Consider the following 16298-nt stretch of genomic DNA (forward strand, 5'->3'; position numbering starts at 1 on the left):
AAAAATTTTGTAAATAGTAATACTTAATAAGTGACCAGATCTTAATAAGTGACACTTATTAAATGACAAGATCTTGAAGTAAGTTTTATTGTACATAATTGAGACTTGAGTAAGTTTGCATTTAGGGGAAGCAACAAACTCCTATTCATCAAGGAATAATCTCCCAGTTGACACTTCAGTTGTTCAGATATTAATTCCAGGCCATTCATTATTTTTCCATTCAGGAGAGGCTAACAAGAAGATGGTAAAACTGGGAGCAACAGATTAAAAGGGAAATTACCTTTTGTGCCTGTGGAAACAAAGGTGATCATCTGTGCTATTAATTCAATTTGAAAATGGTGGGAGTAGGAAGAGATAGGAGGAAAATATAGGTCAAAAATTTACGTCCAGTAAAACCTACTCTTATATAGGAAAAGTGCCAAATAATTTAAGGCAGCAATGAAATAATTAGAAAATGAAAACCACACACACGTTAATTTTACAACACTTCCTCATTTTATCATTGGAGGAATAAAAAATGTCTCCAAATGAACCTGTAGTCACCCTAGAATGCTTTACATGTTCTCTCCCATCCCCCTCATAGCAGTTAATTGTTTAAGTTTTGGTGCTTAAAGTTATAAGCCTTCACCTATTTCATAAACTGTACAATTCATTATCAGTGGTTCTCATAGTGGTAAAAAAGTTTAGAAAGAAAATAAAATGGCAGCTGGGTAATTTTTTCATGATTGGTGAAAAATAATCTGATAAGTAATATCATTCAGTTATGTTTTTTATAATCAAATTCTTGAGCATCTTGAATCATAAGAAAAGAAGGTCCTAGTGAGCTAAGCTAGGATTTTCCTTTTGTTATACAAATCATAAAGATGGGGATGGATAGTGCTCCCTCTCCTCCCTCTCTCAACACTAGCAGCTAAATAAGAATATGAACACCATGGGAATATTTAGTCAGTTGGAATTAGAATAACCAGTTCAAAAGGAAACCCAGAGGAAAATGCTGAATCATCTAGCTTTCCTATGGCCTTAAAAAGTGTGGAAGAAACGTTTTGAGCCTTAAAAAGAGAGTAAAATTGCAGTGAAATTTTAAAATAAGGATTAGCAGCTGCCTAAGTGAGTTAGTACGGTACCACAATATATGTAATTTATACCTAGAAGTTTTTGACATCTGATATATGTATATGAATCTATCATATTTATCTACTGTAATGCATCATTATATGCTCTATTGTTTTAATATAGTTAAATACTTCATTTCACTACCAAACTTTTCAGCCTCTCCTCAGCACTTTACCTCTCATATCTAGAAAACATGCTTAATACTTACCTGAAATGGTTTTTCATAAGTCACCAATGAGCTCTTCATTACTGTACACAGTGACCTCTTCTTAGCCTTTACATTCCTCACTAAACCTGTGGCTTTACCTCAGTTTCTCCTCCTTAAAATAATTTATTCACTTGACTGTGTCTTTCCACTTCATTTATCATGCCTCCTTTTTCCATAACTGATTTTTCCCTTACCTTTCCTTTACATTATTGATATTCTTCAGGATACTATGTCTTTACCCTCATTTCTTCTCTCCCCAATTTATACTTTCTAATTTTTATATTCTCTCTTATCATTTCAGATATTACCTTTATGCTAAAAAAAAAAAAAAAAGAACATCCATATATCTGTAGCCTTTACCTCCCTCCTGAACTGTAGATCTAAATATATAACAATATATTAGATAAATCCAATGAAATATCCCATTGGCACTGAATTTGTATTTAAATATCTAAACCTCCTTCTATGTTTTCTTCTGGTTTTAAAGTCTTGTTTAGTTAATTCAGCCTAGATCCCTCAAAGTAATATTTGTCTCTTCCATCAATATGTAGTATATGCAATCAGTTTCTGCAGTCTTTCTGATTCTGACTTTATATTGTCTCTTTTATTTCCTCTTTTCTCATTCCCACTTTCAATGTCCTATTTCAAGTTGTTATCTTTTGCGTAGATGACTATAAGAGCATTTTAATTAATCACAACCACTTTTCCTTTGATATCTTACCTCTTCAATATATCCTTCATTAACAAGATTATCATTTTAAAACAGATTATGGAATTCTCTACAACAGAACCTTTGAATAGCTCTCAATTGTCAACAATAGAAAGTCCATATTGCTTGACATGAGATTTAAGGTCCTAGTGCTATCATTCCTCTTTAGTTAAATTTACAGCATCCTTCTACACATTCCCCACATTTCAGACATATTACTCACTAACTTCTATATATAACATTTATTTCTTATCTCTGAGCCTTTGTTTCTTCTAACTTCTCATCATGAACTGCCTTCTTTCCTCTTCTGTATATCAAAATTCTGTTAGGTCTTTAGCCTCTGTAAAACTATTTAGACAATTTAACTAGCCTCTTCATAAATAGCCATTGATGAATTGAGTTTTGTTTTGGAAATCCAAGATTATTTGCAGAAACAAATATACGAATTTTACTTTCACATTAACTCTAAATTTTTTCTTTCGTTACGTCAATAATTCTTAAGTAATCTTTCACAAAGAAATCCCTCAGAGTTTGGCCTGAGGAAAATTTTTTAATTTCTTAGGAACTGCTGTATTTCCTTTTTTTCCATGTTGTTATCGAGTTTTTTGGATTTCCTTCTTTCATGTTTTAAAGAAACTCAGTCTCAGCCTCTGAGTTGATAAAACTAGCTAGTATTTTATGTTTAAAATTCTGTTTTCTATCTCTTAAAATTCTTTTTAGATTAGTTGTATTAATTTTGTTTTTTTCAGTGAGCCCTCTGAGCTCCCCTCCCTTTTTGTGAGAAAAGAGTAGGGTACAATCTAATAAATAGAAATTGAATATTTATCCATTAAGTTAGATCAAATGCTAGCTACTCAGTAATACACTACATGAAACCCTGATCTCTAATAACAAGTTGGTTTTACATGCTTGTTTTTCTAAACAGTAAATATTCTTCTTTAATAGTACTGACTTACTTTGGCTTTATTGTAACTATTATTTTTATATCTGTCTTTTCCAGTAGATAGAAATTCAGTGAAATAAGAAGGTTTAGGGCTGAGAGTGCCTTTTCTGCCTCCACCTTTGATGGCAAAACAGTTTGAGGCAACTTTAAGTTAAATGAGGCTCATCAAAGTTAACATGTAGGGGAGGCAAGAAGATGTGACTTTCCCTTGAACCACCTACAGAAGGGAGAAGAAATAAGCAGAGGAGAAGAGAAAGAAGTATTTTTCCCTCTAACTTCCTCTGCTGGACTCTAGCAAAAAAGAAATCTCTGCTTAGTAATGAAGGCCACAGAGTGAGAGAAAACACAAGTCCAGGGTTTCATGTTGCTTTTTCCATTTAATCAATCTTATTTTCTTGATGATATGTTCAATAATTACTTTAGCCATCAGTTATCTACAACTCTAATAATACTGATTGCTTAGAACTTTTATCAGTTATGTACATATAACTTAGTTTGAAACTTTTAGTTGTATGTGTCTATGTGTGACGTTTCAAACAATAAATATGATTAGTATTCACTTATATTAATCTTCTCTCTCTTGCTGTTTTATAAGTGTCTTTAAGGAAAAGATGTTGTATGCTTCTTTTCTGCCTTTATATCTACTATAATTTTTCTCATAGTACTTAGTACTTTACCCAAGTTCTGCATATACTTTATTAATTTAGAAAGAATACCAAGGGTGTGGAAATGTGTGTGACTTAATTACTAATTCAGTCAGAAGATATTTATTGAGTACTTACTTTGTGCTGGTCGCTATGCTAGCATTGGGAATACAATAGCTTGAGAAAAAGGAATACAGTCAGCCCTCTGTATCCATAAATTCCTTATCCTTGGATTCAACTAACTATAATAGAAAATATTTTAAAAACAAAAGCAATTTTAAAACAATATAATAATTTATAATAATACAAATAAAAAGACAGTATAGTATAACTACTTACATATCATTTACATTCTATTAATAATCTAGGGATGATTTAAAGTATATGCAAGGATATTCATAGGTTGTATGCAAATAGTATGCTGTTTTATATCAGGGACTTGTGCATCTGTGGATTTTAGAATCTGAAGGAGTGTGGGAGTTCTCTAACTAATCCCCAATGGTTACCGAGGGATGGCTGTAATTACTTTTGAATCTTATGTGACTCAAAACTGCAGAGTTAATCTGAAAATATAAAAGAAAATGTAGACCTTTCTTGCTTTAAATTGATTTAAATAGTATATGCAAGAGGGCAATACAGTGCAATGATTGACAGTTTTTCATAGTTAGACCTTGGTTTTGAGTTGTGTGACTTCAGCAAGTATCTCAGTCTCTCAAGACCTGTTTCACCATGTGTAAATTGAAAAATCAATACCCTTTTTTATAAGATTAAATGAGATAATGTGTATAAAATGCTTGCCATGGGGTTTGGCACATAGAAAGCCTTCGGATGGTAGCTCTTAAATTATTTTTTTGATTGGCTATATTAGGAGGAAATAGGACTTCATCTTACCAGAAATTATATTCTAATATGGGTCAGAAAAAATATATTTTTAAAGTGTTATTAGTATAATAATTTTATATCAGAATAGTCTTTCTTTGGAATATAGAATGATATACTTATCTACTTTTTCCCCCTCTACTTGTTTTTAATTGTTATTTTATTAGGCTATTCATTCAATTGATTGGCATCATGAGGGCAAACAGTTCATGTGCAGCCATTCAGATGGTAGTTTGACTTTATGGAACCTGAAAAGCCCAAGTCGCCCTTTCCAGACCACAATTCCACATGGTAAGATGTATGCTTTCAAAAGAAATAAACACTGACTACTCGGTGCCTTGACTTGAAGAAAGATAGATGGTATTAATGTGTTTGGTAGAAAAAGGTAATAGGACATAGCTTCTGGTTCTAAATACCCCTTTTATGCCACCTACAGATCCCTACATTGTACCCCAAACTTTCCATACTTCCTTCTTCCTGCCAACCCACATCCCTGCTTTGTAAGCTGTACTTATATAGTGTCCAGCCAAAAGTCGGATAATGGATGGTTGATATATCTGAGGCAGAGGAGATAACACAGGAAATTTTGTTGCTTTTAAGGGTTGAGGAGCCAGTGAGAGAATTGCACTATTTAGATCTGACTTTCAGACTTAATTCCTATACTGCTTTATAGTCTATTGCTTTCTAGATTCTCCACTTGTTTCCATTTCTGCCATTTGATTCCACTAAGTTATGAAGACTGTGGTTTTAATTTTAGGCTTTATTTTTCTTTTTGGGTTCCACATTGAAAAGAGCATTTTAATCCTAAGTGAGGATTTTAATCTTAATCAAGAATTTATATTGGAGCTGTATACCTACTGGGGAAGAATAAAAAATTCAAATATATAAATATGTATAATTCAGATGACTAAATTATTTGATAATATTGGTGATTATCTGAGTTCTATGTTTACCTCATACCGTTGATTATTTGTAATAATAGGTATGTCAGAACCTAACAGTTGATCAAACATATTCTATTTTACAGTTTCTGAACATTCGTTATCATGTCACATTTGGTATGTTTTCTGTAATGGGTGACCCATAGATCACAAGCATTCTTAGAATTACGTCATGATGTGTCTCTGCCATTTTTTTGTACCATGATCACTTGCTCCATCAGTAAATGATTAAATTATTGCAACATTCTTCCAGGATGTAAATGTTTTTTAGCCTTTAGCTGGTTTACTTAGAGATTACTTTACATATGCTTACTTAGAGATGCTTTATTTAGAGATTGCCATGACAGAAACCTTGGATAGATATTAGCTATACATACCAATCAGGATTAACTATTTATTTATACGAGAGGCAATAGGTTCTCTCCACACACCCCCAGTTAACCCCCAATTCTCATGCCTTTTATTTGTAAAAGTGTAATATGAGTTAGTTATAAATTTTCTACTTACTTCCTTATGTTCTTCTCAAATATGTTTCTATTAGTTCTTTTGGCTAGACTGGACATTTGATACTTTCATTTTTTTTACCATATCCATATTTATTTCATCAGTTTTTATTGTTTTCTATTATTCTGGCTTTCTGTTGAAATAAAGTTCTATTTACAGGTTGTTCAACACATCAGCCTTGATGTCTTTTATAATATGTAAATCAGATTATGTTCCTGTTGCCTCACAATAACATAAGCACCAGTGATTTTGATAATAGAGGCATTTATTGTCATATCTGTTGACATTCTTTGGGTTTATTTTTTTCCCTTTTGTTTTAGCCATTTTTCTAAAATAAAACTTTTCTCTAAGTACCATTTTAGATATATCCTATAAGTTTTAAAATGTAATATTAATCATATATAATTTTCATTAATATTTAGTTTGAGATTTTTTTTTTTTTTTTTTGAGGCGGAGTCTCGCTCTGTGGCCCAGGCTGGAGTGCAGTGGCCGGATCTCAGCTCACTGCAAGCTCCGCCTCCCAGGTTTATGCCATTCTCCTGCCTCAGCCTCCCGAGTAGCTGGGACTACAGGCGCCCGCCACCTCGCCCGGCTAATTTTTTGTATTTTTTTGGTAGAGACGGGGTTTCACCGTGTTAGCCAGGATGGTCTCGATCTCCTGACCTCGTGATCCGCCCGTCTCGGCCTCCCAGTGCTGGGATTACAGGCTTGAGCCACCGCGCCCGGCCAAGATATTTTCTATAATTCCTATTATAATTCTCCTTTGACCCTCATTAGTTATTTAGACATGTGCTTTCTAATTTCTAAACATTTTCATATTTATTATTTGTGTTATTATTATTAATAAAAGATGGGTCTTGCTATGTTGCCCAGGCTGATCCTAAGCTTTTGGAGGCCTCAAGTGATCCTCCCTCTTTGACCTCACAAAGTGCTAGAATTACAGATGTGAGCAACCACACCCAGCCTTAATTTCTTAGCATGTTTTTTATGATGGATTTTGAAATTGTAGCCAGAGAATATGATATAACTAGTTCTACAAAATTTACTGAGATTTGCTTTATAATCAGTGCAGAGCCAATTACCATAGCATTCTAAGTGTGCTTGGGAAGAATGTACATTTTCTAATTGTTACATAAAGGTCAAACTTGAAATTGTGTTTTTCATTTTGTATGGTTTAAATCTTTGCTAATTTTTTGTTTTGATATTTCAATTCTTAGAGAAGCGAGTTAACATTTCTCTTATAATGAATTTTCCTTAGTAATTTTGTTCATTTCTGTTTTACTTTAAAAAACAAATAGGTTAAGGTAGTTGATGGTGTTTTTCAGATTCCCTGTAATTGAACTGATACTTGTCTAGTGCTATCAATTGCTGAGAGAGTGGTATTAAATTTTCTAATATGATTATAGAAGTGCATGCTTCTCAGTTTAATTCTGTCCATTTTTGCTTTATGTATTTTGAGGATCTATTATTAGGCATCCATTACATATCCTATAAAGAGCATAGCCCACCTTTTGTACACACAAGTTCTTCACCCATAGATTCAACAAAACCAAAGATCAAAAATATTCTGAGAAGAAACAATTAAAAATACAAAAATTTAAAATAATAGAAATACAAAGAAACAATACAATGTTAAAACTACTTGTGTAGTGTCACACTGTATTGCATATAAGTAATCTAGATATGATTTAAAGTATACAGGAGGATGTATGTAGGTTATATGCAAATATTATGCCATTTTATATAACAGACTTAAGCATCTGTGGATTTGGGTATAGGAGGGGGAGTCCTGGAATCAGTGGATACTGGGAATAACCATAGTTAAGTCTTGTGCTTTTATCTAGTCACAGAGTTCAGTCTGTTAATATTAAATGTAATTACTGATGAGATTGAATTTTGGCCTACCACTTTATTATCTGTTTGGTGGGTCCTGTCATATTTTTCCCTCTTTTCTCTTTTTGCCTTCTTGGGGGTTATTTCAATTTAATTTAATTGAAATTTTAATTTAAATATTATAATTTCATTTCTATTATAATTTCATTTTAATTTAAATATTAATCTAAGCATTTTATTTTCACATATTTTTTATTGGTTGCTCCAGGGATTACAATATACTTCCTTAACTATTCAAAGCCTATTAGAGCGAACATTGTGACACTTCACATAAAATGTGCAAGTCTTGTAACCATATAGATCTATTTCTCTTCCCCTACTGTCCTTTATGCTATGGTTATCATATAGTACATCCAAATATATTGTTATAATTTTTGGTTTAAATAGTCACATGTCTTTTTTTTAATTAAGAGGAAAAACAGTCTTTTGAATTTTCTTTGCTATTTGTAATTTGCATTTGTTCCTGAAGATACAAGAACATTATTTAATTTTTCTTTTAGGCCTAGTGGAAATGAATTCACGTAGCTTCCTTTATCTGGAAGTTCATTTTTGTTTTGTTTTGCCTTTTTTTTTTTCTTTTTTGGAGGCCATTTTTCTTGGATTTAGATTCCTGAACTGAGAGTTTGTGTGAGCATGTGTGTTTTGGTTTTAAGGTGACGGACACTTTACATGATCTTCTGCCTTCCATAATTTCTGAATGAGGAATCTGTAGTAGCTTGAATTTTTCTTCCTCTTTATATAATGTGTCACTTTTCTCCAATTGCTTTCAAAATTTTGTAGGGTACCTTTTATTTTCAGCAGTTTGACTACTTTATGTCTAGGCTTGGTTTCTTCAAGTTCATTCTGTTAAGGGTTCTACCAAGTTTCTCATATATATATATATATTATATATATATGATATATAATTTGCTGGGTCATCAGCTGTTTTACTCAAGATTAGCACTGTTGATGGCATTGTTCTTATGGCTGCTGTTACTGCAGACATCAATTTTTCCTGTTCAGTGGTTTCAAATATGTATTTATGGTTTCAAATGTGTATTTGTCAGTTGCAGTGCTACCAGTTACACATGCATACATACACACATACATATACAACACATATCTACATATATGATATTAAACCAAATCCTATCAAACACTTAATAGCGAAATTTTGCTCAGAAGCAGGACAGGGGTGTCTACAATTACCACTTTTATTTAATATTTTCCTGGAAATACCAGCCAATATTATTAGACTTGAAAATGAAATATAATATTTAAAAATTTAGAAAGAGTATTCAAAATTTTAGTTACTTTTTCATAATGCAATTAGACAACACAAAACAAAAATGAATTAGGAAAACTATTACATGCAACAGTAGAATTCTGTACACAAAACAAACAAAATATAATGGATGAATAGAACCATTTTAGATCACAGCACCCACAAGAATACATGGGAATAAGCCTTAACGTACATGTGAAGTATTATTTCTATATGGAACATACAACAGAAAACTAAATTAAAAACATACCATATGTATGCATAGTAAATTCAATATTATGAAGACATTGATTTCCCACATATTACTTTGTAAATTCAGTTTGTTCCCAAGAAAAATAATTACAGGGTTTTCCCTGACAAAAATGAGCAACGGGGAAAGGATTCCCTATTTAATAAATGGTGCTGGGAAAACTGGCTAGCGATATGTAGAAAACTGAACAGGACCCCTTCCTTATACCTTATATAAAAATCAACTCAAGGTGGATTAAAGACTTAAATGTAAGACCTAAAACCATAAAAACCCTAGAAGAAAACCTAGGCACTACCATTCAGGACATAGGCATAGGCAAAGACTTCATGACTAAAACAACAAAAGCAATGGCAACAAAAGCCAAAATTGACAAATGGGATCTAATTAAACTAGAGCTTCTGCACATCAAAAGAAACTATCATCAGAGTGAATAGGCAACCTACAGAATGGGAGAAAATTTTTGCAATCTATCCATCTGACAAAGGGCTAATATCCAGAATCTACAAGGAACTTAAACAAATTTACAAGAAAAAATCAAAAAACCATCAAAAACTGGGCAAAATATATGAACAGAGACTTCTCAAAAGAAGATATTTATGTGGCCAACAAACGTATGAAAAAAGGCTTATCATCACTGGTCATTAGAGAAATACAAATCAAAACCACAATGAGAAACCATCTCACGCCAGTTAGAATGGCAATCATTAAAATTCAGGAAGCAACAGATGCTGGAGAGGATGTGGAGAAATAGGAACACTTTTACACTGTTGGTGGGAGTGTAAATTAGTTCAACCATTGTGGAAGACAGTGTGGCGATTCCTCAAGGATCTAGAACCAGAAATACCATTTGACCCAGCAATCCCATTGCTAGGTATATACCCAAAGGATTATAAATCATTCTACTATAAAGACACATGGACATGTATGTTTATTGCAGGACTATTCACAATAGCAAAGACTTGGAAACAACCCAAATGCCCATCAATGATAGACTGGAGTAAGAAAATGTGGCACATATACACCATGGAACACTATGCAGCCATGAAAAAGGAATGAGTTCATGTTCTTTGCAGGGACATGGATGAAGCTGGAAACCATCATTCTCAGCAAATTAACACAGGAACAGAAAACCAAACACTGCATGTTCTCACTCATAAGTGGGAGTTGAACAATGAGAACACATGGACACAGGGAGGGAAACATCACACACTAGGGTCTGTCTGGGGATGGGGGGCAAGAAGAGGGAGAGCATTAGGACAAATACCTAATGTGTGTGGGACTTAAAACCTAGATGATGGGTTGATGGGTGCAGCAAACCACCATGGCACATGTATACCTATATAACAAACCTGCACTTTCTGCACATGCATCCCAGAACTTAGAGTTTAATAAATAATAAAAAAAAGAAAAATAATCACAGGGTTTTTAAAATTAGATGAGCAAATATGTAGCAAAGATAAACACAATAGGAAAATTATTTAAACAAGGAGTAATGGTTAATTACAGGCAGTTTGGAAGGTTTGGTGCCCTGAATGATTCTTACTGAAAGAAATAAAATGTTGAATATATCAGTTTTTTTAAATTTTTATTTTAAATGTCATTGAGATGGTAAGCATGAAAATAAGGAATCTAAAGACTCCAAAAGAGAATGTTAAACTAGAAACTCTGAGAGAGAAGTAAGTGACAATAAATTTTGTTCTAAATTATCTGCTGTACTTTGGAGAGCTTAAACTTCATTCTTTAAAAAACAGGTTTATTGAGATATAGTTCACAACAGCAATTTAAAGTATAAGCTTCAATGATTTCTTAAAAAATTCATAGTTGTGCAATCAACACAATTATTTTAATCATTTAATAAATTTAGAACATTTTCATCACTCCCCCGAAAAACCCCATACTCACTAGCAGTTCATTTCCATCCCCACTCCTTCAGCCCTAGGTAATCACTAATCTTTTTCTATCTCCCTATAACTCCATTTAAAAATGAGTGAAAGACCTGAATATACATTTCTCCAAAGAACACATGAAAATGGCCAACACATACGTAAAAAGGTGCTCAGCATCGTTTATCATCAAGGAAATGCAAGTCAAAACCACTATGAGAAATCATCTCACACCTATTAGGATGACTGTTATCAAAAAGTCAAGAGATAACAAATATTGGCAGGTATGTAGAGAAAAGGGAATCTTTGTAAACTATTGGTGGGAATGTAGATTGTACAGTCATTACGGAAAACTAGTAGAGTATGGAGGTTCCTAAAGAAATTAAAAATAGAACTAAGATAAAAACCCAGCAGTCTCTCTTATGGGTATGTACCCAAAGGAAATGAAATCGGCACCTTATAAAGTTATCTGCACTCCCATGTTCATGACAATATTCACAATAGCCAAGATATGGAAACAGCCTGAATGTCTGTTGACTGATGCATGGATAAAGAAACCAAGCTATTTAAATACAATGTAACATTATGCAGCCTTAAAAAAGAAAGACATCCTGTCATTTGCCACAAGGTAGCTGAACCTGGAGGACATTATGCTAAGTGAAATAAGCTAGACACAGAAGGAAAAGTATTGCATTGTCTCACATGTGAAATTTTTTTAAAAAGTCAAATATACTGAGATAGAGAATAAAACAGTGGTTACCAGGGGCAGGAGGGCTTGGGGGAGAAAACAGGGAGATGTAGGTCAGAGGATACAAAGTAGCAGATATATAGATAAACAAATTGAAATCTAATCCACAGCATAAGGACTAAAGTTAATATAATTGTATTTGAGAGTTCTGCTAAGAATTTTAGCTGCTTTTGCCACCAAAAAAAGGGTTAAATATGTGAGATGATGGATATGTTAATTTGCCTCACTACAGTAACATGTTTATCATCTATGTACATTCCATAACATCATGTTGTATACCTTAAATATATATGATAAAATTTATTTTTAAAAACCAAGTGTTTCAGTTCCAGGTAAGGTTAAAAAAAAAAAGTGTACACTTTAAAAGTTTAGAATTTCCTTTAGTTTGTATATGAATGTTTTTTCATCTTTTGCTAATCTCTAAATGCCTCCGTTTCACCCACAGTATTGAAAGATGTTTTATCTGCATATATATAATTCTGCATTGGGAACTATTTTCCCTCAGCACTATGATGATATTATACAATGTTTGCCAGGCTACCATTTTATTGTTGGAAGTATTCAGTCATATAATTTTCATTATTTTGTGGTGATTCATCCTTTCTGTGACTTCTATTACAATTTTATCCATACTTTGATGTTTTATGATTTCATTAAAGTGTGTCTCGTTTGGACATCTCATTCCTTATCCTGCTTTTGTTGTAGGAAAAACTGGTTCTTATCACACGACCATGAAATATTAGGCTCGCAGACACTTTGAAGGGTGAGAAGAGCAGGGTTTATTGGGTGAAAAGGAAAAAAGGGAAGGAAGGACTCTCAGCAAAGTGAGAGTCCCGCTAATAGACTTCCTGTCTCACAGATTGAATCCCAGGTTACTACCCCCAAACAGAAGAGGTCAGGCACCTCCCCACTGCAAATGGTGTGAACTTCCTGAGGCTCCACCCCAGTGGGCATTCCTCCCAGTGTGCAGACCGGTTGGAGATTCTCCAGGGACCCTTTTATACTTGGCTTGTCTCATTTTGGAATACATTGGGGTTTTTTGATCTATAGATATATATTTTTTATTTGTCATGAAAAGTTACTGTTATGTATTCTTTAAATATTGCCCCTGTTCTGTTCTATCCTCTTCTCAAATGTATTTTAGACATATTAAGCTTTTCTTTTTTATTTTTTGGAGATAGGGTCTGGCTATGTCACCCAGGCTGGAGTAAAGTGGTGTGATCCCAGCTCACTGCAACCTCTGCCTCTTGGGCTGAAGTGATCCTCCCACCTCAGCCTCCTGAGTAGCTGGGACTACAGGTGTGTGCCACCACACCCAGCTAATTTTTGTATTTTTCTAGACACAGATTTTCACATGTTGCCCGGGCTGGTCTCAAATTCTTGGGCTCAAACGATCCTCCAACATCAGTCTCCCAAAGTGCTGGGATTACAGGCATGAGCCACCATTCCTGGCTTTCATATATTTCAACATAATGTTTTTTTCTGTCTCCTTGCTTTTCTGTACTGCATTCTGAGTAATTTTTTTCAGATATAACTTCTTTCACTAATTTTCTCTTCAACTATGTATATTCTGCTTTTTGTGAAATAAATTTTCTTAATTTCTATAATTAGTTTTTATTTCTAAAGTTAATTTTGCAGATTAGAATTTTACATATTCATAATTTACAAATCTAATAATCTTTTGGTCTTTGGGATAATATACTTTATTTCTTTAATCATTACATACACATGTCTTCTATATTCTGGGTCTAACTATTCTAATGTCCATAGTTATTGGAAGTATAAAGCTGTTTATTGTTTCTGCTGATTTTTATCATAGTGTCTAACTTCCTTTTAGTGTAATGATATTGGGTTGAAAGCTCATTGCTCAATATTAATACATTGAGTAGGATTAGATTGAGGATTTTGAAAGCTTTTTTTCAAAGAGAGTCTTCTGTTGCTTCTCTGACTTACTTTGAGATGAAGCAAAACACAATATCTGCAACTTACTCTCAGCTCAGAAGTGAAATAATAGCATATAAAGAGAAAGAATATGATAAGGCAATTGTGGCAATAAACAACTAGAGAACTTGGGTAAATGGCATAGAAGAGATTTTTTTAGTAAATTTTCCTTAATTCTGTATCAAAATAAAACTGTTCAGTAAAAAATGAAGGAGCCTAAAAATATGGCAGACTAGAATTAGCAGTCTTTGGAGGATACCATTTCTGAAATAAAGGAGGATATGACTCTTGGAGGCCAAGAGGTAAAGAGAAACAAGGAAGCAAGCATTGATAATAGAGGGCCCTCCAGAAACAAAAGAAAATTACAAAATCAGAATACACATCAACACCTCCACACACACATAAATGAAGTACAATTAATAAAACTGTACTTTGCCAAAATAAGAAGTTGCTCTAAATCTAAGAAATATACAAAGCTAACCTAACTGCTATGTGTTAATTCTGGTCCACAAAGAATACACACTTCAAATTAACAACCGTTGGAATCCATCCTCATAAAAAGATGTCATAAAAGAAAAAAGTAAATAGAGAGTAAAGATATTTTAACTTCTAAAAACTCTCATTAAAAACAACCACAGGTAGTTTGGGTTTCACCTTCTAGATGTAGACCTGGAAAGAGTATAGCTCCCACTTTAGAGAAGTGGTGTCTGCCATTTCTGAGGCTTGAGTAGGCTGTTTTCCCCTCACAGTGTAAACAAAACCACCAAGAAGTTCGAACTGGGTGGAGCCCTCCTTAGCTCAGCAAAGCCACTAAAGCCAGATTGCCTCTCTAGATTCCTTCTCTCTAGGCAGGCATCTCTGGAAAAAAAAAAAAGGCAATAGCCCCAGTCAGGGGCTTACATATAAAACCCCCATCTCCCTGGGAGAGAGCACCTGGGGGAAGGGGAGGCTGTGGGTGCAGCTTCAGCAGACTTAAACGTCCCTGCCTTCTGACTCTGAAGAAAGCAGTGGATCTCCCAGCACAGCGTTCAAGCTCTGCTATGGGTCAGATAGACTCCTCAAGTGGGTCCCTGATCCCCATGCCTCCTGACTTAGAGACACCTCCCAGCAGGGGACAACAGACAACTTATACAGGAGAGCTCTGGCTGGCATCTGGCAAGTGCCCCTCTGGGACGAGCTTCCAGAGGAAGGAACAGGCAGCAATCTTTGCTGTTCTGCAGCCACCACTGGTGATACCCAGGCAAACAGGGTCTGCAGTAGACCTCCAGCAAACTCTTGTAGACCTGGAGAAAAGGGCCCTGACTGTTAGAAAGAAAACTGACAAACAGAAAGGAAGAGCATCAACATCAACAAAAAGGACATACACTGAGAAACCCCATCTGAAGGTCACCAACATCAAAGACCAAAGGTAGATAAATCCACGAAGATGGGGAAAAACCAGCACAAAAAGGCGCTGAAAATTCCAAAAACCAGAATGCCTTTTCTCCTCCTAATGATCACAATGCCTCACCAGCAAGGAAACAAAACTAGACAGAGAATACATTTGACAAACTGACAGAAGTAGGCTTCAGAAGGTGAGTAATAACGAACTCCTCCGACCTAAAGGAGCACGTTCTAACCCAATGCAAGGAAGCTAAGAACCTTGAAAAAATGTTAGAAGAATTGCTAACTAGAATAACCAGTTTAGAGAGAACATAAATGACCTGATGGAGCTGAAAAACACAGCACAAGAACTTCATAAAGCATACACAAGTATAAATAGCTGAACTGATCAAGCAGAAGACAGGATATCAGAGATTGAAGATCAACTTAATGAAATAAAGCATGAAGAGAAGATTAGAGAAAATATAATGAGAAGGAATGAACAAAGCCTCCAAGAAATATGGGACTATGTGAAAAGACCAAACCTATATTTGATTGGTGTACCTGAAAGTGAAGGAGAGAATGGAGCCAAGTTGGAAAACACTCTTCAGAATATTATCCAGGAGAACTTCCACAACCTAGCAAGAAAGGCCAACATTCAACTTCAGGAAATACAGAGAACATCACAAAGATTCTCCTCGAGAAGAGCAACCACAAGACAGAATTGTCAGATTTACCAAGGTTGAAATGAAGGAAAAATTGTTAAGGACAGCCAGAGAGAAAGGTCGGGTTACCCACAAAGGGAAGCCCTTTAGACTAACAGCAGATCTCTCTGCAGAAACCATACAAGCCAGAAGAGAGTGGGGACCAATATGCAATATTCTTAAATAAAAGAATTTTCAACACAGAATTTCATATCCAGCCAAACTAAGCTTCATAAGCAAAGGAGAAATAAAATCATTTATAGACAAACACATGCTGAAAGATACTGTCCCCACTAGACCTGCCTTACAAGT

General features: G+C 34.4%; 1 protein-coding gene across 5 annotated transcripts in view; it reads left to right on the forward strand.

The window, feature by feature from the left end:
* The window catches only part of STXBP5L (syntaxin binding protein 5 like), a 465182-nt gene that overhangs the window by 214340 nt on the left and 234544 nt on the right, over window positions 1-16298 (forward strand). For all 5 annotated transcript variants that reach the window (XM_023214416.3, XM_023214419.3, XM_023214418.3 and 2 more), the window contains exon 9: window positions 4664-4787. In XM_023214416.3, the coding sequence (XP_023070184.1) occupies window positions 4664-4787 (124 nt within the window). The remainder of the gene's footprint in view (window positions 1-4663; window positions 4788-16298) is intronic.

This window comes from Piliocolobus tephrosceles, chromosome 2 (assembly GCF_002776525.5).
Source record: "Piliocolobus tephrosceles isolate RC106 chromosome 2, ASM277652v3, whole genome shotgun sequence".
NCBI classification, from domain to species: domain Eukaryota; kingdom Metazoa; phylum Chordata; class Mammalia; order Primates; family Cercopithecidae; genus Piliocolobus; species Piliocolobus tephrosceles.